At 41.5% G+C, this 24164-nt stretch overlaps 1 protein-coding gene across 9 annotated transcripts in view; it reads right to left on the reverse strand.

The window, feature by feature from the left end:
- Positions 1-1243: 1243 nt before the first annotated feature.
- Positions 1244-24164, reverse strand: part of CDC42BPA (CDC42 binding protein kinase alpha) — a 354685-nt gene continuing 331764 nt past the window's right edge. For 5 of the 9 annotated variants that reach the window (XM_077485865.1, XM_077485864.1, XM_077485866.1 and 2 more), the window contains 3 exons: positions 22604-22721; positions 21369-21523; positions 1244-8123 (listed from right to left, as the gene is read on the reverse strand). In XM_077485865.1, the coding sequence (XP_077341991.1) occupies positions 7992-8123; positions 21369-21523; positions 22604-22721 (405 nt within the window). In that variant the 3' untranslated portion in view covers positions 1244-7991. Of the gene's footprint in view, positions 8124-18218; positions 18289-21368; positions 21524-22603; positions 22722-24164 lie in introns of those variants that run through there. The other 4 variants (XM_077485867.1, XR_013276619.1, XR_013276620.1 and 1 more) reach the window with 4 other exon arrangements.

A 24164-nucleotide genomic window follows, 5' to 3' on the forward strand; every position in this document is an offset into this window, starting at 1 on the left:
TAGTTTATTGAAACTATCGATGCCCCCCCGCTGAGACCACCGCCTGTGGATGGGAATTCCACATCCTTGCCGCTCTTACAATAAAGAACCCTCTACGCAGTTTTAAGTTAAACCTCTTTTCTTCTCATTTTAATGAGTGGCCATGAGTCTTATTAAAACTCCCTTCCGTGAAAAAGTTTTATCCCTATTGTGAGGTCACCAGTATGGTATTGGTATATTGAAATTATATCCGCTCTCAAGTTCAGCGTTCGCAAACTTTCCTCATAACTAATATCCTCCAGACCTTTTATTAGCTTAGTTGTCCTTCTTTGTACTCACTCCATTTCCAGTACAATCTTCCTGAGGACTGGTGCCCAGAACTGGACAGCATACTGCAGGTGAGGCCGGACCAGAGTCTTGTAGAGCGGGAGAATTATCGCTTTATCTCTGGAATGAATCCCTTTTTAAAGCATGCCAATATTCTGTTAGCAGCAGCTTGCTGAGACTATCATCTACTAGGAACCCCAGGTCCTTTTCCATCCTAGTTTCCCCCAGAGGTTCTGCTTGCTCATACCATGTACCAGGAAGCCAATTCATTCTGACAGGAAGACTTGCAGCGCCGTGGTAGTTCATTAAAAACTACAAGCCGAAAGCTGTAAAGGATGTCGGGACTTGTAGTTCATTCATACACAGAGCTTTGCGGAGCCCCGCACAGCCTCATTTTCAAAAAGTGACAGCTAGTACAGGTGACTCCCCCCCCCCCCGTAATGCTGCCCCAGGGAGAACAAGCAGTGGGAACATGTTACATGTACCACCTGTTTTTAGGGTGAAACATGTAACATGTTCCCAAAGGTGAACTTATCCTTTAAGATAAATACTGGCATATATGCAACTCTTGATTGCATTCACAAATATTTGTTATAGATCAATACCTGCTGCAGCCTCTCACCTTGTGACTTGTTACAATGCTACAGTCTGATCAATAGGGGAAAGGAGACTGAGGAAATGCTTCCTCTTGCCTGCAGCAGACTGATGACATCATCACAGCCTAGCCAAAGTAACTGAATGGAGATCAAGGATGAATTTTTAACAATAAAAAGCGGAGCTTTTCTTAAAAAAAATGATATTTTTGCTGTATACTGTGACATGTCAGAAATGTATTTTATGAAGACGTGTAAAGTTACTCAAGGATGGCCGAGCATGCGCTCTGCTGACACCTTCAGGAAGACGATGTGCAAATAGGAAAAGTAACACCCTACTCCTGTCAAGGAAATTAGAATATTTTATTGCCAAAACCAAAACGTTTACCATGTACACTGTATCTGTTATGCCAAAACATCATGCTTGTTAATCGTGATCAAGAAAACCAAGTTGTGTGACCTGTATTGGCAACTGCGACTTCATCTTTTCCCCCTTCAACCCACGTAATAATACGTCAAACATTCTCTTCCCACAATCCTTTCTAACACAGCGACCAACACAGCATGAAACATATAAAAAAAAAAAAAAAAGAAGAAAAATACATGGTGTCTGTTTTCTATTTTTTTATCTTTTAAATAATTTTTTCATTTGTAACCCCCTCCCCCCTTTTTATAGTACTCCTTGTAAAAACAAAAAAAAAAACAAATAAAAAATAAAATACCAGCATAGTGATTATAAATATTATATTAACAGATAAAATGACATCTCGATTGTAACAAACACAAAAGGAAGAAAAAAAAAATATTATTTTGCAAAGACTGCGCAAAGCACAATACGTGGATTTATACAACGCAAGGAGAGGGGGAGGAGGAAGGGGAGGAGTCGGGACACTTTGGTGAGGGAAACGGTGACAGAAAACTGTAAATAAATAAATAAATACAAAGAAAAGCGGATGTCTTAAAAATACAAATTGACCGACATGCAAAGGGGTGAAGGGAGGTGGTGGTGGTTTTTTTTTTTTTTTTTAGTTCCTAAAACCGACAAATAAAACAGCATGGCGGACACGAGTTCGGGAGGAGTTTGGAACGTTATAGGCACAGGGCTTGCCTGGCGCATAGGGACGCCAAGCAGCTGGAACAAAAGTTTAATGACGTCTGGAGATTAAAGAATAAGTGCACAAGATGAAAAAAATAAAAATAAAACGTATGCTGCTCACTTGCCATCCTAAACCTTCTGTATTTTTTTGCCTTTTTATAGACCAGGCGCTCCCTGATATCTCTCAAGAGGTTAATGGGAGGGGGAAGAGAAATAATGTTTCCATAATTTAGGCATCCCTGGTATACCTCCAGATGTATGTTACACCTCATTCACACTAGCCCAGATGGGCAACATTGCCCAACACAGTCCCAATACATAGACAAGGCAATTTTCCTTATGTCCTACTGCTTCAATTCACACCAATGTAGTGCGTTAAGTGCGCCTAATGGAAAAAAAAAAATTGTTGCATAGCACATTCCAACACGCTACCTCCCATAGAGTTAAAATGTTAGTTTCCCTAAAAAGGTGAATGAACGCTGTATAAACCTCCCAGCTGTACTTACCTCCGGGGATGCTGAGCTGTCAGTGCCCATGGAGCCAGTCCAGAGACTTGAAATGTCTGTTCTTCGCACTCTCCATGCAGAACTTCCAGGACCAATCTGAGCGATTCACTGCAATGGTGCTGACAACTCAGAATCGCTCTGGCCTGTCCTGGAAGTGCTGCACACAGAAGTGTAAAGAAGAGTGGGGATTTCAAATCCCCGGACTGCTAGAGCGGCTCTGTTGGCACTGACAGGTCAGCATTCTTAAAGGTAAGTACAGAGGTGGACCTGGGGGTGGAGAGGGACTACAGTGTTCACCTTTTACATTTGTTTTCTGTAGAGGTAAACATTGATGGGTCAGCCTCTTTGGCTTTGATACATGGAGAGTGAGGAGGCCTTCACAGACTTGCAGCAAAGCTGGTAGTGGTGGCTTTCTTCTCAGGTTCTGATACCAAAAAAAAAAAAAGTTTACACACACACCTTAAGCTATGGATAGCTTAACCACTTGCCGAACAGCTCACGCAGATATATGCCGGCAAAGTGGCTGTTATCGCAAATCGCTGTATGGGTACATCTGTACCTCTAAGGGCGATAGCAGGCAAGCGGACCCGCTGCATGGTGGGGAAACCGATGTGTGTGGTGGGCAGGCGCGATCGCCGTTGGCCACCTGCGACCGTGTGCACGAGAACAGGAACAGGGATTTGTGTGTGTAAACACACAAATCCCTATACTGTCAGGGGAGAGGAGACATAGCGTTTGTTCCTACTAAGTAGGAACAAATGCTATGTCTCCTCCCCCAGTCAGTCCTATCCCCCTACAGTTAGAAACCCTAACTAGGAACACATTTAACCCCTTGATCGTCTCCTAGTGTTTACCCCTTCCCTGCCAGTGACATTTATACAGTAATCAGTGCATTTTTTATAGTACTGATCACTGTATAAAATGTCAATGGTCCCAAAAATGTGTCAAAAGTGTCCGATCTGTCCGCCACAATGTCGCATGCAATGTCATCTGCTAAAAATCGCAGATTACCGCCATTACTAGTAAAAATAAAATAAAAAATAATGCTAAAAAAAATGCCATAAATCTTTCCCATAGTTTGTAGCCGCTATAACTTTTGCCCAAACCAATCAATATATGCTTATTGCAATTTTTATTTACCAAAAACATGTAGAAGAATACATATTGGCCTAAAACATTTTGAGGATATTTATTACAGCAAAAAGGAAAAAAAAATATTGTTTTTCAAAAGCGTAAAAACTAAAAAGCACAGAGGTGATCAAATACAACCAAAAGAAAGCTCTATTTGTGGGTAAAAAAAAGGACATCAATTTTGTTTGGGTACAGTGTTGCACAACCGCGGAATTGTCAATTAAAGCGGCGCAGTGCCGTATCGCAAAAAATGGCCTGGTCATTAAGCAGCCAAATCTTCTGGTCTGTAAGTGGTTAAAGTGTGTGTAACCTTTTTTTTTCGTTATCAGAACCTGAAAAGAAATGTTGTTTCTATGTTCAGGAGTGAGAGAGACACTGTCCACAAAGTGAGCAGAAACTGCTGGGCTTTCCTTTTAGAAAGCCCAGAACAGTCTGTGAACATACAGGGGGTGATTTACTAAAACTGGAGCACATAGAATATGGTGCAGCAGTGCATAGGAACCAATCGGCTTCTAAGTTTTATTGTCACAGCTTAAGGTTATCTTCACACTGCAGCGCCTGGCCGTTAGCACTAAAGCGCTGCTCATTTTTGCAGAGCTTTCAGCCCCCGCTAGCGGCCGCAAAAGTGCTGCCTATTCATTTCAATGGGCAGGGCATTTTGGAAGCACTGTATACAACGCTCCCAAACCACTCCAAAGATTCTGCTTGCAGGACTTTTCCTAACATCCAACAAGCGCACCACCCCAGTGTGAAAAGACACACTGAAATGAATGGGAGATGGTTTTCAGGCATCAGTTAGAGGCTATTTCTAGCGCTAAAACACCTGAAATCCGCCACAGTGTGAAAGTAGCCTAACTGAACAAGCCAAAGTTAGAATATGGTGCAGCTGTGTATAGTAACCAATCAGCATCTATGCACACCAGTTTTAGTAAATCTCCCCCACGGTGTTTTAAAGCTCACTGGATTAAATATTTCTAAAACATTATATTTAAAAAAAAAAAAATTAAAACAGGACATAAAATAATTTTATAAAAATGGCAAACACTAAAAAAATTAAAACTGATTAATAAAAAATAAAAATAAAAATGTGAGCTTGATTTTAAGTTAAACATGCCTTCCTGTATTTAGTATAAGGCTGGGTTCACACAAATGCAAATTGGATGTGGGTTTCTCCGGATCCAATTTGCATGACAGGCAAGTGTGACTGGCTCTCAATGGAGTCGGTTCACAAATGTCCAGGACGGCCGCAGTCCAGATTGAAAAAGGGTCTGGTGCAAGTTCAGGCTAAAATGCAAACCTGTGTACAGAATTGCACTGGACCCCAGGCACAAAACTGCAGCCACAATGTATGAACCTGGCCTAAAAGGGACAGACTGGGGGAAATTTGCTAAAACTGGAGCACTGAATGGTGCATGGTAACCAATCAGCTTCTAAATTCAGCTTGCGCTTTGACAAGAAAACCCGGAAGCTGATTTTGCACTCTCATTTTAGTAACCCCCCCACTGTGACTCTGTGTAGGACTATAGGCAGACTGCCAGCTAGGTGATTTGAGATATCTCAGGTACATCTAAAGGGATGCCAAGGTTGCTTTCTTGGATCTGAACTAGCAGACCACGGGGTTCCCAGGAGGGTTCTGAAGGGACAGCAGGAGAAAGGAAAAAATGAAGGTGGTTAGATTTGCTTGCTGTGCCCCAATACAAAAAATGAGCTAATTTCTTTTTGTTGCGCTCAAAAGTGCACTTATTCTTTAAGCAAACTTTGTAATATTGTAGCATTGCTTGTGTGTCTGTAGTGTTACTGGAAACCGTGAAAAGGGTACACAACACACTGTGAGATTTCTTATATTTCAACTCCATCTTATTCAAGGGATTGTGTCATCCTGAAAACTGCTTTTTAGGCATCAAAAGAAAAAAAACATTCTAAAGTTACAACCGAGCAAGGGGTTTAAGGTAAGTCCAACCAAAACCAATTGTTTTCAGTAGATGCTGATAGAACTAATTAACCACTGCCACATATTATATTTTGCTGCATTCTCTGCAATGTGAAAACTTGCAGAAGATCCAGGTGAGCAGAGATCTGGTCAAAAGATAGATTAAGGCAGAATGGGGCCCTTGGCAAGGTAGCATCTTTGCTCCCACAATGCCTAGGACCGACATTGATAAGGATTGCAACAGACAGCGAAGTTGCCCCATCTGCATTGTCTGTACTGCCCTGGCCCCATCAGACTTCAGCCTCCCACAAGCACATTCTCCCTTGTGCATGGACAGGCAGGTGCATATAGCTTTAGCCCATTGCACTACAAACATGTTTACTTCAGGAGCATGAAGAATGTAGCAGGGACCCTGGACATCCACCAGGCCTCTAGGCTTCTTCCTAGGTTGTGGATGATTCAGCTCTGTTTCAGAGCTATAAGCAGCAAGGCAGTAATTTATCCTGTCTGCAGTCACCAAAAACAGCAATATTGGCTGGACTTTGCCTTCATTTGTAAACACTTTCATTTTCTCTCCAGTAGAGGTCACTGTTTTCACTGCTGTGCAGGACATCCAGCTGCTAACCAATTTCAAAAGCAACGTGGACTGCCATCTCCAGTTTAGATATCAGTACTGCACCTAATTAGTGGGATATTTTTACTTGCTGCCAAATAACACTGCATTATTCGCTCCTTGATCACATACAATGGACTTGTAAAATCTTTCATCTGACAGAAAATAATCAAAAGTGATAACCTTTTTAACTTGCTGATCTGACACCCAGCAAAGTTGTACAGATAAAGGGGATAAATAATCCCCCCCAAAAAAGCAGGTGATCTAAAAGGGTCTGTTAGTACAGCACTGAAAAAGGTCATTTCCTGAGAAATGTAAAGTTTGTGTGGAACTGCAGCCACCTTTACAAACAAGTATCTTTCTCCATACTGGGCTCAGTCCTATGTCATAATGAGAGGAGACTACTTGTTCTATCCTCCAAGAGGACCTGTCAGCTTGTTTTAAATGGCTTGCTTAAAAAGCAGGGATAGCGAGGTGCTATTGGGGTAACCGGTCAGTACCCAGACTGTAAACTAAACAGTGCCAACACATACCTTTAGATCTATCACTTTGTAGACTGAGAGCCCCAAAGCGTACTCTGTGTACCCTTCTGATTCTAACAAGAGTCTCTACAATTTTACTTAGGCTTAACTAACCTCGCAACGCAGCTCCACTCAATAATAAAGCCTACTCTCCAATGAAAGGACTTCTGTGGTCACAATGGGTGCTGTCATTGGACAGGGAGATGATTGGTGGGCAGGGCTTAGCTTTGAGGGCAGGGCCTAATTGAGTCCCGTTATATAGTGAAATCAAGATCAGGGGGGCACACAGGACACCTAAAAATGGTGTCTGCTATCATAAAGGACTTTTAAAAGTTTAAAATGGCTTTCAGGTTGACTTTAAAGGAACATTGTCAACTTTATTTGTGAAGGCCCCACCTCCTGGTAGGCATAGCATAAGGTAGCTGCTCTCTGCCTAAAAAATAAAAGGATTTCTCAGACCACCAATGTGATCCCTTGCGACTAACCTTAGCTGGCAGCATCTTCCATTATACTAGCTGAAAGTGTGTACTCCCTTTGGTGCGGACACGAACATGGATAATACGGCGTGGATGACTATGAATGACCTATGAGCGACTGTGTGAGTCAAACCTTAAAAAACAAAAAGTGTGATTGTATGGTAAGTGTTGAGTTAAGCTGGTTTATCCAATAGCAATCATGAACGCAAACAATCCGTCATTAAAATTACAGAATCTCTCTTTTTTTTTAAATATGCTCTACTCTCAGAGGAATACATCATCCTTATATATACATATGCGATGTACTATTTAGATTAAACTCTTTCATAGTAAAATACGTTACCGATGACGCAAGGTGGGGGGGGGGGGTGAACGGATAGCGGGGGTAACATTCAATGTCTGGTAATGCACCTGACGTGAGGTCCTGCGAGAGGTGACACAGTGCTGATTCCTCAAGTCTGAGGGCTGCTACCGGGGCGGCACTGGATCCCCCCCCCCCCCAACTCTCATCCCACAATTCCCCACCGTTCTCCCCCAAAATGGTTGTTTCCTGTGTGCACCATTTTTGAGCTTGTTGCTGCCTTTCCTTGTGGCTAACGGATTTTATGGCAAAAAAGCCACATTGTAAACTGTGTGAAAAGCAACCAATTCTACTAGCTAGAAGGTTCGTTCCACAACAAGCTGCCTCCTTACGAGTCCCAGGCATCACGGTGCTGCGTTGTTGAGCTGTGTAAGATATTGGGGGGCCCCTCCACGCCAGTCCCGGACAAGCTGGATTTTAGGCGGCTCTTTTTTAAGCAGCGGTGAGGGGCGTGAAGTTCATGCGTCCCAGCTGACATGGTCCGAACTCTCTAAGGAACTGCTCTTGGTCTTGTGAGGGGACACTGGGCTCGGTGGGCTGCTGAGGTTGGAGCTGTTGGAGGCCGTCGAATGTCTTGGTGAGTCCGAGTCCTGGAGAACGAAAAGAAATGAAGGGGTTACAAAGCAACTTTAGACAACAAAAAGCCAATCTGAAAATTTCTACTGCTAGCCTACGGACAAGTATTAAAGTGTTACTAAACCAAGGACCCTGCATTCATTATATCTGGTCTCCCACAGTACACAGACCATGGGAATGAAATCATTTTAGTAAATATAAACTGCTGAATACCCTTTTCATCTGCAGTATATAGCAGTCTTGTGACTTCTATCAGTGTTTAGCTAAAGCTTGTAGAAGGAGTTTTTATTCTCTTCTGACTGTCCAGTGCTGGTTGACACTGTGCTAATCACATGCACTCTACCAAGAAAAAAACAAAAAACTCTCTAGCAATACACAGTAAACTGAGCATCTTGTTCCCTAGCCTCTGTAATATCAATAGATGGATTGGGGACAGTGGAAGAAGGGGATAATCAGAGAAGACTGGATCAAACAGGATTTTTACACAATGCAGAGGATTAACCCCTTAGGTTATACAGTGAGTATAACAAGCATGCTTTACTGCATATACAGACTTTTTTTTACAGTTTAGTAATGCTTTAAGATTATGGTCAGCCCTTTAAGACCAAAGGAATCATTTATAATCATTGAAAATTCCTCCAACAGCATCAGTGCGTTGTGCAGTAAAGCCTTCTTAGAACAGAAGTTATTCACTAGTCTCATTCCTTCATATATTACAAAACCATAGCTCCCAACTGTCCCTGATTTCGAGGGACTGTCCCTTATTTGGAGCAATGTCCCTCTGTCCCCCTCTCCTCCTCATTTGTCCCTCATTTTGGTCTGATATATAGTGGTATATAAAATGCACTTTTTATCTTTAAAATAGTGTTTCCCAGTACTAAACCTTTCATCTAATTTCTAAATTGCTGCATTTGTAAATTTTAAAAGCCAATATAAAGAATTGGCAGTGGTAAAAGGCACTTGTGGATTTAATTAACCTTTTTTTTGGGTTAATTCTCCTTTAAGATTTAACTTTAATTTTTTGGCCATCAAAGAAAATGCTATGTCTGGCGCAAACCCAACACGTTACATAACCCAAAGAACACCTTCCCCACAGTGAGACATGGTGGTGGCAGCATCATTCTGTGGGGATGTTTTTCAGCAGTCAGGACTGGGAAACTGGTCAGAGTTGAGGGAAAGATGGATGGTGCTAAATACAGGGATATTCTTGAGCAAAACCTGTACCACTCTGTGTGTGATTTGAGGCTAGGACGGAGGTTCACCTTCCAGCAGGACAATGACCCCAAACACACTGCTAAAGCAACACTTGAGTGGTTTAAGGGGAAATATGTAATTGTGTTGGAATAGCCTAATCAAAGCCCAGACCTCAATCCAATAAAAAATCTGTGGTCAGAATTAAAGATTGCTGTTCACAAGCGCAAACCATCCAACTTGAACGAGCTGGAGCAGTTTTGCAAGGAGGAATGGGCAAAAATCCCAGTGGTAAGATGAGGTAAACTCATAGAGACTTGTCCAAAGCGACTTGGAGCTGTGATAGCCGCAATGGTGAATAGTGATGCACATTGACTTTTTCTGTTATTTTAGTCCTCAAACAATCCATGTAAATTCCAGGTTGTGAGGCAACAAAACACGCAAAAAGCCAATGGGGGTGAATACTTTTGCAAGGCACTGTATGTGAAGGATTTAGACATGTGAATATTTCCTGTTTCAGAAAAGCTCTACTGTACCAATGCTATCCAAGATACACTGTCATCAGAAACTCCACCCAAATTACATATTTTCAATTGCCAGTTTGAGAAAGTCTTTCAGAGGGCCTGTAAGTGATCATGCAGCTTGCAGTTACAGTGAAAATGTTATTTTAATGCGATCAGGTAATAAGTTGCCTGCAGTATCACCAGCTCAGGATTAGATGTTCCCAAAATACCAAGTTTCTGCTATCATAGAGTTCTACACACCAGGAGGACTAGATGTACTCATGTCTCTGCTACTTGAAAATTCTACACTGCCAGGAGGATTGAGGGGAAAAAAAAGGCAAGAGGTGCTGGGCCTCTGATATAAGTTTATACAAAGTGGTGAGAGAACAAAAACATTTGAAGAGCCCACTGACTTAAAGTGGTTGTAAACCCTTACAAACCACTTTGACCTACAGGTAACCCTAGATTAAGGCTTACCTGTAGGTCCAAGAAATATCTCCTAAACCTATATGGTTTAGGAGATATTTGCCCGAAAACAGGCACCGCTGTCTACGGCGCATGCGCCGTAGACAGCGGCGCGCAGGCGCACTGAGCGCAGCATTCTCAACGACGGAGCTGCCGCGCGTGTCGGCTCCCGTGCGCATGTGCGGGAGTGACGTCATCGCGGCTTTGCCGAATGACAGCGGTGGAGCTGCGAGACCCCACCAAGAAGATGGATGTGGTGGGCTACAGGGGACAGCGCCGACTTCGCTGGCTCCTGTGTCAGGTAAGTGACACATAATGGACTACTATGCGATGCATAGTAGTCCATTATGCTTTGCCTTTGCAGGGAATGAACGAGGAAGTAAACTCATCAGGGTTTACTTCCTCTTTAAGTTCAGCTGCTCATGACAGACAAGGTTACCCAGCAGATTACCAGAAAAAAAAAACCTGCATACATGGAAGGAACGCCAGACCAAAAGATAAAATAGTCCAATTTCATTTATTGGTATTGTGCTAAAAGACAGCCAACGTGTTTCAGGGGTCAAAGGAGCTCCCACTTTATCAGGGCTACAACATAATGTAATGTAAATATAATTGTAATTGATAAAATCATGCATATGTTATCCATGAGGTTTTATTAAAGTTAGGCTCATGATTTTACCAGTGACAATATTATATATACATACTATTATGTTTTGTTGCAGCCCTGATGAAGAAGGCGTTTTGTTTGATCCCTGAAACATGTTGGTTGTCTTTAAGCACAATATCAACAAATTAAATTGGACTCTTACTTTTGGTCTGGTGCTCCTTCCATGTATGCACATTTTTTTCAGGAGGATCGAGTGTACCAAGGTCACTAACAGTGGGTTCTACCTTATTTATCATTTATGTGCTGATCTGTACCATGTCAACTCGTTGTGGTTTCTTGTTCTTGGTATGTTTTATACCCATTTTTACTTAAAGCAAAGCTCCACCCAAAAGAGAAAGCGTTGCTTGTTCACACAACCCCACCAACCCCCCGCCCCCATTTGGTTTTGACAGGTATCCACTCCCACTACCGGGTAAGATTGCTGCTGCAATCTTTTCAGTATGTCCGGTTTTTCCTCTATTCCCCCGCTGCCTTCTAGGACACACACATAATATATCTTGTTAAAACAAAAACTAATAAACAAAAAAAAACAGTGGGGTGTACAACACCAAAGGGTTCTACACTATCAGGAGGATCAGGTATAATCAGGCCAGTACTACTCTAGGATTCTGCATTGCCAGGAGGACCAGGTGTATTCAGGAATGTACTGAGGTTACCATGAACAGAGGGCTTTGCAACACTAGGGTTACTACAACTGCAACACTAAGGTTTCTACACCATCAGGAGGACCAAGTATATTGTGGTCTACGCTACTAGAGGGTTCTACACTGCCTGGAGGACCAAGTGTGGTTTTGTCATACCTCCCAACATTTTGAGATGGGAATGAGGGACACCTACTAGCAAACGTGATCAGGTCTTTTCTACCAGAGTGTAGTACACTGCCCAGAGGATTGGGTGTATGGAAGTTACTGCTAACAAAAGGGTTCGACACCATCATGAAGACTGGATGTACGTGGGTTTCCACCACTAGCGCTTTCTACAATGCCAGGAATACCAGGTATACTCAGGTTTTCATTACCAGAGGGTTTCACACCGCCAGGAGGAACAGGTGTACTCAAGCAAGACCAGAATCAAAAGCAGGAGTTCTGGGCCAACCAGGCTATGTATAAAAAAAGGAAGACAAATACTGCACCACCACACTCAATAGATGAGCTGCTGACACTACATTTAGACAAATTGTGCAAAGAAAGTGGTAAGGATTTAAGTGTAATGGTAAGTAACTAGTGATATATGTAATAATGCAAACATATAAGTGACAGTGCACAGTGAAACATACATTAATGACATTGCCTGCAAAGAAAGACTAGTATGCAAAATGGTAAAACAACATATACAAACATATTGAGACCCTAAATATCCATTAACCACTACAATACCGACCACTTTCACCGCCTTCCTGCCCAAGCCAATTTTCAGCGTTGTAACATTTTGAATGACAATTGCGCGGGCATGCTACACTGTACCCAAATGAAGTTTTAATAATTTTTTTCACACAAATGGAGCATTCTTTTGGGGTATTTGATCACCTCTGTGGTTTTTATTTTTTTGCGCTATAAAAAAAAAGAGCGAAAAATTTGAAAAAAAACAAACAATATTTCTTACATTTTGCTATAATAAATATCCCAAATTTTTCCTCAGTTTAATTATTATTATTTTGTTTACTAGCAATGGCGGTGATCTGCTATTTTTATCAGGACTGTGACATTGCGGCGGACAGATCGGACACTTTTGACACTATGGATCCATTGACATTTTTACAACGCTCAGAGCTACAGTGCCTTGCGAAAGTATTCGGCCCCCTTGAACTTTTCAACCTTTTGCCACATTTCAGGCTTCAAACATAAAGATATAAAATTTAAATTTTTTGTGAAGAATCACCAACAAGTGGGACACAATTGTGAAGTGGAACGAAATCTATTGGATATTTTAAACTTTGTTAGCAAATAAAAAACTGAAAAGTGGTGCGTGCAAAATTATTCGGCCCCTTTACTTTCAGTGCAGCAAACTCACTCCAGAAGTTCAGCGAGGATCTCTGAATGATCCAATGTTGTCCTAAATGACTGATGGTGATAAATAGAATCCACCTGTGTGTAATCAAGTCTCTGTATAAATGCACCTGCTCTGTGATAGTCTCGGGGTTCTGTTGAAAGCGCAGAGAGCATCATGAAGACCAAGGAACACACCAGGCAGGTCCGTAATACTGTTGTGGAGAAGTTTAAAGCCAGATTTGGATACAAAAAGATTTCCCAAGCTTTAAACATCCCAAGGAGCACTGTGCAAGCGATCATTTTGAAATGGAAGGAGTATCAGACCACTGCAAATCTACCAAGACCTGGCCGTCCCTCTAAACTTTCAGCTCAGACAAGGAGAAGACTGATCAGAGATGCAGCCAAGAGGCCCATGATCACTCTGGATGAACTGCAGAGAACTACAGCTGAGGTAGGAGAGTCTGTCCATAGGACAACAATCAGTCGTACACTGCACAAATCTGGCCTTTATGGAAGAGTGGCAAGAAGAAAGCCATTTCTCAAAGATATCCATAAAAAGTCTCGTCTAAAGTTTGCCACAAGCCACCTGGGAGACACACCAAACATGTGGAAGAAGGTGCTCTGGTCAGATGAAACCAAAATCGAACTTTTTGCCCACAATGCAAAACGATATGTTTGGCGTAAAAGGAACACAGCTCATCACCCTCAACACACCATCCCCACTGTCAAACATGGTGGTGGCAGCATCATGGTTTGGGCCTGCTTTTCTTCAGCAGGGACAGGGAAGATGGTTAAAATTGAGGGGAAGATGGATGCAGCCAAATACAGGACCATTCTGGATGAAAACCTGTTGGAGTCTGCAAAAGACCTGAAACTGGGATGGAGATTTATCTTCCAACAAGACAATGATCCCAAACATACAGCAAAATCTACAAAGGAATAGTTCACAAATAAACGTATCCAGGTGTTAGAATGGTCAAGTCAAAGTCCAGACCTGAATCCAATCGAGAATCTGTGGAAAGAGCTGAAAACTGCTGTTCACAAACGCTCTCCATCCAACCTCACTGAGCTCGAGCTGTTTTGCAAGGAAGAATGGGCAAGAATTTCAGTCTCTCGATGTGCAAAACTGATAGAGACATACCCCAAGCGACTTGCAGCTGTAATCGCAGCAAAAGGTGGCTCTACAAAGTATTAACGCAAGGGGGCCGAATAATTTTGCACGCCCAACTTTTCATTTTTTTATTAGTTAACCACTACAATACAGGGCACTTTCACCCCCTTCCTTCCCAGCCCAATTTTCAGCTTTCAGCGCTCTAGCGCTTTCAGTGACAATTGCGCGGTCATGCTACACTGTACCCAAATGAAATTGTTATCATTTTGTTCGCACAAATAGAGCTTTATTTTGGTGTTATTTATTCACGACTCCGTTTTTTTTTTTTGCGATATAAGTGCAAAAATAGCGGAAATTTGGAAAAAAAACAATATTTTCTTTTTTCTATTTGAAAAGAAATCCAATAAAATCAAATTTTGTCATAAATTTAAGCCAAAATGTATTCTGCTACATGTTTTTGGTAAAAAAAATTCCGTTAAGTGTATAATAATTGGTTTGTGTGATCACGGACATATGTACGCAAATGATCATGTACATATGTGTGCAGGTGATCACGTACATATGTGTGCAGATAATCATTGGGACATGTGATTTTAGTGGGACATATGTGGGGGACATGTTTTTATTATTAGGGACATGTGTTTTTATTATTTGGGGACATGTATGTTTTGGGGACATGTGTGTTTTGGGGACATATGTGGGGACTGTGTTTGTACTGTGTGGTGTGTTGTGTGTTTACACTACACTGATGATCAGTGAGTAAAAAGCTGTAAAAAGCAGCCCATACTCACTGATCATCAGCCGGCTGCAGCGTTCTGCTCTCCTCTCCTCAGCGGTGACTTCCGTGTGAGGAGAGGAGAGCCGATTGCCTAGCAACCGGCTGTTTGTTTACATCACATGACGGCCGTGATTGGACACGGCCGTCATGTGATCAGGAGGGCCAATCACAGAGCCCTCCTGCCGATCTGAGATGTGCCGTGTCCGGGTGACACGAGCACATCGGGATCGCGCCGATGCGCGGGCGCGCGCGATCCCGCTACTCCTGAAGGACGTTCCTGAACGTGGGAAGTGGTTAAAAATGTTTCAAAAATCCAATAGATTTCGTTCCACTTCACAATTGTGTCCCACTTGTTGGTGATTCTTCACAAAAAATAAAAATTTTATATCTTTATGTTTGAAGCCTGAAATATGGCAAAAGGTTGAAAAGTTCAAGGGGGCCGAATACTTTCGTAAGGCACTGTATAAATAGCCATTGATTACTGTATAAATGTCACTGGCAGGGAAGGTATTAACACTAGGGGGCAATCAAGGGATTTAATTTGTTACCTAAGGAGTGATTCTAACTGTGGGGGGATGGGACTGACTGGGGGAGGAGACTGATCGGTGTTTCTATATATATATACACTAGGAACACACGATCTGTCTCCTCTCCCCTGACAGGACGTGAATCTGTGTTTGCACACACAGATCCATATTCCTGCTCTGTCACAGGCGAATGCGGGTGCCCGGCGGACATCGTGGCCACCCAGCACGCACATTTGCTCCTCGGTGACGCGGCAGGCGTGCGCACCCACCCCCTGTGCCTTCCGGAAGGTGAGGATGTCATATGACGTCCGCCCAAGATGGGAGATCCCATCTGTGGATGTCATATTACTATAGTTTGGTATTTAAGTGGTTAAAGTGCATCTAGAGATACTTAGATGAGTCCAAAGTGAAAAAAAGCTATTTTTTAAAGGGTGCAAAATAGGTGGATATTCGGACTTCAAGCCAAGGATGACGGACAGAGGTGTGTGCTCAATGCAGCAGGGAAACAATATTCACCATCAAATGTGGTACCACCACCAGTGATGGTAATAGGGTACTCTTACCAAATGGTGTGGGCTACCTGCCAGCAGCAGAGAGCCAAACAAGCAAAACTGATGGGGTCTTTAACATCACAGGAACCAGCACGTGTATTGTACAACAGTGCAGATTCTACAATCAAGCTTTCAGGGACCAACATCAAGAAAGCATAACGATCCAGGTTCAGCATATAGAGACTCATCGGCTCCACCAGTCAACAGGAAGGAGACATACAGGAAAAAAAGATCGCCACATAGCATAAAATCCTTGGCTAAAAATGTATTAAATAAAGTATTGCACTTACATCAAAGTAGATAAAAACAGGCCTTTGTATAATGTCATCACAAGGAGAAGAATGCAGGGTCATGGAGCCAGCGTGGTATGTCCCAACGTTCGTCTACCAAGACTGGGTTATGTCTGGTAGACAAACTTTGGGACATAGTAGCATGCTGGCTCCACAACACTACGTTCTTCTCCTAGTGTTCACATAATACAAAGGCCTGTTTTTATTTACATTAATGTAAGTGCAATACTTTATTTAACCACATGCTGACCACTGCATGCCGATTTACGGCAGGTCCCGCAAACTCGATGTTCGCAGAACGGGGAGATGCCTATATAAAAAAGGCATTTCTCTGTTCTGCCTAGCAACATGACAGGGATCTACTGCTCCTTGTCATTGGGAGAAGTGATCTCTATCATGTTGTAGTGAGCCCACGCACTTAACCCCTTGATCGCCCCCTAGTGTTTTACCCCTTCCCTGCCAGTGACATTTATACAGTAATCAGTGGCTATTTTTAGCTCTGATTGCTGTTTAAATGTCACTGGTTCGAAAATAGTGTCAAAAGTGTCCGATCTGTCCACCGCAATGTTGCAGTCACGATAAAAATCGCAGATCACCGCCATTACTAGTAAAAAAAATAAAAAAATAATAATAATAAAAATGCCATAAATCTATCCCCTATTTTGTAGACGCTATGACTTTTGCGCAAACCGATCAATATACACTTATTGCCTTTTTTTTTTACCAGAAATATGTAGAAGAAACGGCCTAAATGGTGGAAGATTTTTTTTTTTATATATATATATTTTTGGGGATATTTATTATAGCAAAGAATAAAAAAAGTTAGCTTTTTTTTCAAAATTGTCGCTCTTTTTTTGTTTGTATCGCAAAAAACTAAAACTGCAGAGGTGATCAAATACCACCAAAAGAAAGCTCTATTTGTGGGAAAAAAAGGATGTCAATTTTGTTTGGGTACAATGTCGCACGGGCGCGCAATTGTCAGCTAAAGCAACGCAGTGCCGAATCGCAAAAAAATACTCTGGTCAGTTAGGGGGTAAATCCTTCCGTGGCTGATGTGGTTAATAAATTTTTAGCTGAGGATTTTATGCTGCTGGCAGGTAGCCGACACCATTTGGTAAGAGTACCCTATTACCTTCACTGGTGGTGGTAGCATATTTGATGGTGAATATTGTTTCCCTGCTGCATTGAGCACACACCTCTGTCGGTCATCCTTGGCTGGAAGTCCGAATATCCACTTATTTTGCACCCTTTAAAAAAAATTTTTTTTTTTCACTTTGGACTCATCTCTTGACACAGTTTAATGGACATTTAGATTATCAATATGTTTATTTATATGTTGTTTCACCATTTTGCATACTAGTCTTGCTTTGCAGGCAATGTCATTAATGTATGTTTAATTGTGCCCGGCACTTGTGTTTGCATTATTACATATATCACTAGTTACTTAGCGCTGCACTTAAAGCCTTACCAGCCAGGCTGTGTGTACTTAACAGATTCCTAATGACAAATTGTCAAGTGTAATTCTAACACACACAAGCCATAAAGTATATCTAAAGCCATAAAGTATATCTAAAGCCAAAAACCCTGTCTAGTTCTTCTGCTGCCTTTGTACCATTTGCAAGATTTTCCATTGCTCTCTGCCCTTCAGAAACATAAAGTAAGAGGAAATCTCTAGAAAGTGATGGCAAATACCCTTTTAGAAAACGGTCACTGGAACATTATTCACCACCAAGAGATTTCCCTTCCATTCCCATTCTAGTCACAACTGTAAAATGTAGTGCTTCTGTCATTTAATGTCCTAGCGACAACAGTCATCAGGACGAATGTTCCCAGCGGGATGCAGTAATAATAACCTGATAGGAATTTCAATCTTTTCTCACTCTATCCAAAACTAAAAACATAAGTATTGGCTTTAGATACCCTTTAACTTGAAGTGGGGTGAGTTTACAAAGACGTGTTCTGTGAGAGGCAGCACACAGTGTGTGAAAGGTGCAATTAGAGAATATTAAATATACTAGCAGTTTCTATTGAGAATTACCCCCTCTAATGGTCAAAAGTAGCTCTGCATCAGTTTAAAATGTACTTCTGCCCAAGTCAAAGTTTGTTGCCTGTTTCAAGTAAACAAAAAAAAATATCATAAAAGTAGCAAGAAAACATGTTTATTTGTACAGAAAAAAATGTTGCATATATATATATATATATATATATATATATATATATATATATATATAAAAATGCCTAATTAACTGGTTGTTTAGATGCCTCATTAACGCCTGTCCACAATACCCTCTTCCTTCCCTCTAATAGCTTGTTTGTGCTGGACACTGCACTTGACTGCCTGGTCACTGGTTGTGGGTGGGTGGATGGCTGTGTTGGCAAGTAGGAAGGAATTTCATCAGTGGGTTGTGTCCAGTTTTGAATAATGTATTGACTCTCTTGGGGTTTGGGCTGCTGCCTTCTAGGTACGGCTTTATGGTCGTTTCCATGTGTACAATTGGAAAAGTAGGAAGGAAGGAGCACCTGAGTCCAAAGGCATGCAAACTTGAAGGTAGGTTAAAAGGTGTTTATTGAAAATATTGGTAAGTACATCAGGCCGATGTACTCACCAATACTTTCAATAAAATGTAAGGTAATGATATAGGAGTCTGCTCAATTTTAAGTTATTCTAAATTTTCTGTTATCCAGTGCAAGCAAATTTCAGACAGGTCCTCACATGTTCAGTGGGAGGGTGTTTCCTGAAACATGTGAAGTACAAATTTCCATCTTTGCTTCCTTTATAATCAAATTAAAGCTTCCGGTGTGAGCTTAGATTTTATTTCTGGCTAAGAAAATCTTCCTAGTACTGTCTCATCAGACTTTCTCTAGAGCATGAGGAATCTGCAGTGGGTATATTTGAGAATTCCTCCCATTTTACAAACAGGTGAGCAAAGCTGTTCCCAGATCACCAGATCATTATAAAAAGGCAATGGAACTGGTGCACTACAACAAAGTAAGGATACAATACTAAAGGGAGCCTGTATTTCAAAGTACGTAAAACCCTCCCATACCTACCCCCTTTACAATTACTTGTGTCAATCCCCCTAGCAGGTCCATGTTTACCTCCAACAGCTGCAGCCTCCTATGGTCTGTAACCATATTCTTAAAAATCGAATGCAAGGCTGCCACCACACTCACATTACTTGAATGGCACATACCTGTACTGCAGGAGCAATGCTCAATTCAAATTTATTGGGGCAGATATGTACATTCCTGCTCTAGATTTTCACTGCTGCAGCCATGGGAGGACAGGGTGGAAGGGGGGCTAGGGAAAGGGTAGAGGGGGATTTTTGAAAAACATGAACTTGTACTTTAAAGTTTGGAATAGGATGGAATGGAGTTAGAACCTCTGCTGTTGTGTGTGTGTGTGTGTGTATGTATATATATATATATATATATATATATATATATATATATATATATATATATATACATACACACACACACACACACACACACACACACACACACACACACACACACACACACAGAGTATCTCACAAAAGTAGTACTCCCCTCACATGTAAATATTTTCTCTTTTCATGTGACAACACTGAAGAAATTACACTTTGCTACAATGTAAAGTAGTGAGTGTACAGCTTGTATAACAGTGTAAATTTGCTGTCCCCTCAAAATAACTCAACACACACCCAATAATGTCTAAACCGCTGCCAACAAAAGTGAGTACACCCTTAAGTGAAAATGTCCAAATTGGACCAGTGTCAATATTTTGTGTGGCCACCATTATTTATTATTTCCAGCACTGCCTTAACCCTCTTGGGCATGGAGTTCACCAGAGCTTCACAGGTTTCCACTGGAGTCCTCTTCCACTCATCCATGACGACATCACGGAGCTGGTGGATGTTAGAGACCTTGCGCTCCTCCACTTTCCATTTGAGGATGCCCCACAGATGCTCAATAGGGTTTAGGTCTGGAGACATGCTTGGCCACTCCATCACATTTACCCTGAGCTTCTTTAGCAAGGCAGTGGTCATCTTGGAGGCGTGTTTGGGGTCATTATGTTGGAATACTGCCCTGCATTCCAGTCTCCAAAGGGAGGGGATCATGCTCTGCTTCAGTATGTCACAATACATGTTGGCATTCATGGTTCCCTCAATGGACTGTAGCTCCCCAATGCCGGTAGCACTCATGCAGCCCCAGACCATGACACTCCCACCACCATCCTTGAATGTTCTTTTTTCAGATCCTCAGAGTGTTCTTTGCCACGAAGTGCCATTTTGAACCTCTGTGATCAGTATGAGAAAGTGAGAGCGATAACACCAAATTTAACACATCTGCTCCCTATTCACACCTGAGACCTTGTAACACTGATGAGTCACATGACAATGGGGAGGAAAAATGGCTAATTGGGCCCAATTTGGACATTTTCACTTAGGGGTGTACTCATAGTCAAATCAACTCAAATCAAATCAACTTTTGTTGGCAGCGGTTTAGGCATTAATTGCTGTGTTATTTGAGGGGGCAGCAAATTTACACTGTTATACAAGCTGTACACTCACTAATTTACATTGTAGCAAAGGGTAATTTCTTCAGTGTTGTCACATGGAAAGATATAAACAAATAGTTACAAAAATGTGAGGGGTGTACTCACTTTTGTTATATATATATTTTTTTTAACTTCTGATTATTGAATCATGCCTTGTTCTCATAACGTAGATCCTTGCATATTAAACCAGGTTCAGAAACATTACGACATCTATATGTAGTAACCCATCAATATGTTTGCTGAAAACATATGAAAAGTATTTGTATTGCTAGAGCTGTCCAGCAAGAGAGATCCAAACCAACACCGAGAATATAGCATACCAGGAGTGCTGCTTCAAAGGAAAACATGTCTAGAATGTTTTTGATAATCTAGAAAAAGAATGGGACACAGATGGCTAGAGCCCTATGTTTTAAGTGAAACTAAAGGAAAAACATATTTTTCCATTTTGGATATCACATGGGAGGGTTTTTCAGTTTGTCAGTTTTGGTAAACAGGATAAATAGAGAGGGTAAATCTCCCTAACACGGGAACAGACAGCAATAATAACCTGACAGGTGTTCTAATCCCTCTCTTCTATACAAAATTAAGAAAGAGAGTTTTGCCTTTAGTTAAGATTGAGAAATCCTGTGCGCACTTATTGCTCACCTCTCTTTCATATTCCCGAGCTGGGGCATCACTTCCTTGGTCAAGTCCTCCAGAAGATAGAGACCCATCGGACGGCGACGTCATAGGCTGACGCTTTGCTCCATAACTCCCTCCCGAGAATTCTCGCCGTAGCGCACTACCATTCTGCGATGACCCTGGAGGCAAAGGAAGACCATTTGTTACAAAGTTGGTTCTGTTGGGGAATAAAGCGCATTATTTGGTTTACATCAGTATGCATAGCATCCAGAGGGTTACAATTTCTAGAAACTCACACAGCTGAACTTTTAGTTTAGTAGTTGAGCTCCAACAATCCCTCATTAGATCAGTAATAATACAGACCAGAGTCTCACTGCTTTGATTTATATTAGGTACCCCATTATAACAAGATGATTCTTAGGGGTGAACCAAGTATTCAAGGGGATTGAATGAAGGTCATTCAAACCAGAAGAGGAAGAGCATATGGCCAGTGTGTGGGGAACAGCAATAGGTGAATACCACAATAAAAGCTGTTTTTTTAAATTCTAAAAAAGAATTATGGCCTTCCATTAAAAAATATGTATCACAGCAATTATAAGCACATCTGCACTTACAGCTTTCCCTTAGTCCCCCTGCAAAGGCCCACAACTACCTGTTGATCCTGTCACTGAAGTACACTTAATGCAGCTTCCTGTGATGGGTTGAAAAGCTGAACTGCTTCTGAATTCAGAGCAGAGTTGTCACTCTTATGTAGGCTGTGCCTGCTTACACTACAGTGGGATGGGAAGATGTCACGTGGCTTTTAGGATTGTCAATGCTGATTCGCAAGTCTGTATCTTGTCAGTCGGTACCTAACCAAACCTATCCCCCCCGTGCTTCCTGGATGGACAGCATTGCCTGTGTTACTGAAACCTCCCACAGTGAGCTGCTGTGCCTGGGAGGGAGAGCATAAGTTGATTTTAGAATTGTACAGACTGATACAGGAGCCTTTAACAAATTCTGGGTTGGTAAAAAAAATTATAATTGAATTGGGCTTTGATTGTATAGATATTGTATAAATCCAATTATAATGTGTATGGCCAACTTTAGGTTTGCAAAGATAATAACAGCACTGAGAATTTCAGGTCAATCCTGAACTAAATTTTGAAGTCAATAAGGGCAAAAATGTACTCCAAGTGCTAGTAGATTTGCCCCCTCATTAGCTGTGGTGGTAGGGAGAACATATTTTGCTGTGGCTGCTGTGAGCAGTTAACACTTACTTGCAGCGAGGCCACTGCTGGCACTCATTGACCGGCCGGGCTCACCGCGCGACTTGGTGATTGACGGAATACTGACAGAACCACTGAACATCGACCGACTGTCCTGGGTCCGGGGATTCTGTATGCGGCAAAGGGAAGACACGTCAGTTTGCTTTGCCACTCAGCAGGACGAGGAGACAAATGACCAATATCAGCTGATAAATGAAATCAAAGCGGCACAAAGGAGCTGCAGACGATAACAAAAGCCGAGCCTGCAGCTTCCCCTCCGACGACATGATGACAGCAAAACCCCACAATGACACTCCACTCAAACACAGCGCAACACAATGAGCACAATGTAGGTGATTGGACTTCTGAGTGCAACGTAACAGAATGATGGAAAAAGTGTGGACTGGCTGAAAGGATATCAAAAGCTGTAGATGTTTCAAGTGAGCTTTGTCATAGACTTTTATGGAGGCTTTAAAGACACTTTGAAGCACCACTAAAGCAACATGGGGTATCATTTTTGAAGCAAAGCAAACTCAAGGTGTAAACAAGACTGTAAGTTAACTATTTTATTTAGTGACAAGAGCATGGACTGGCATTCAGAGAGCTTTAAAAAAGCGTGTCCGAAACCATATTTTGAAGCAAGGGTAAACAAGCCCTAAGTATTATTAAACTGTAGCACAGAACAGCCATGCCTCCTGCCCTGCTAGACAGGACTGTTCTGTGAGGCATAGCTATGTAAATTTCAAGGCTGGATGGACAGAAATACAAAACCTTAGGCAGGTTAAACAGCTCTCAGCCATATATTTTATTTGCATGTCTAGTCCTGGAGTTTAGCTTTAAGTCAAACTATTGCACCTCAGTATGGCTACATCAGAACCTAAAGTGTCAAATAATTCTATTGTCTCCAGGGACAAATGAAATGTCACCTCTGTACAGGACCAACAAATATGGAAAACATTTTGACCTGCTCATCGCAAAGAAATACATATTTTCACAGTATAAACTGCATGTATAGGCAAAACTTTTTGTTGGATAGAGTAAGGATGCATTAAAGCAAATTAAGGGCAAAACATAATTTTTTTTTTGGATTTGGATAAAGTGGCGAGGAGTTAGAACTATTGTTAAGGGTTTTATTGCTCTCTGTGTCCCAGTTAGGGAGAATCATGTTCTCTAATTGTTTTTATCACTGGGCATAAAAGGGTAAATTAAATTTTTTAAAGACACATATGACAAAAAATGTTTACAAGGGTTTTAAAAATTCACATCCATGTGCTGTAGTGCATTACCATGTGCTACAAGACATTGGATTAATGTGCTGGGGTGGTATTTAAAAGTAATGGCAATGCAACACACCATTGTACAACATTGCCCAAAAGTTCTGAGAATTACACAAATATTAATTTTCACAAAGTCTGCTGCTTCAGTGTCTTTAGATTTCTTTGTCAGATGTTACGATGGTATACTGAAGTATAATTACAAGCATTTCATAAGTGTCAAAGACTTTTATTGACAATTACATTACGTTTATGAAAAGAGTCAATATTTGCAGTGTTGACCCTTCTTGTTCAAGATC

This window comes from Lithobates pipiens, unplaced genomic scaffold (genome assembly GCF_037356315.1).
Source record: "Lithobates pipiens isolate NorthernLeopardFrog02 unplaced genomic scaffold, aLitPip1_a1.2 Scaffold_18, whole genome shotgun sequence".
NCBI classification, from domain to species: Eukaryota; Metazoa; Chordata; class Amphibia; order Anura; family Ranidae; genus Lithobates; species Lithobates pipiens.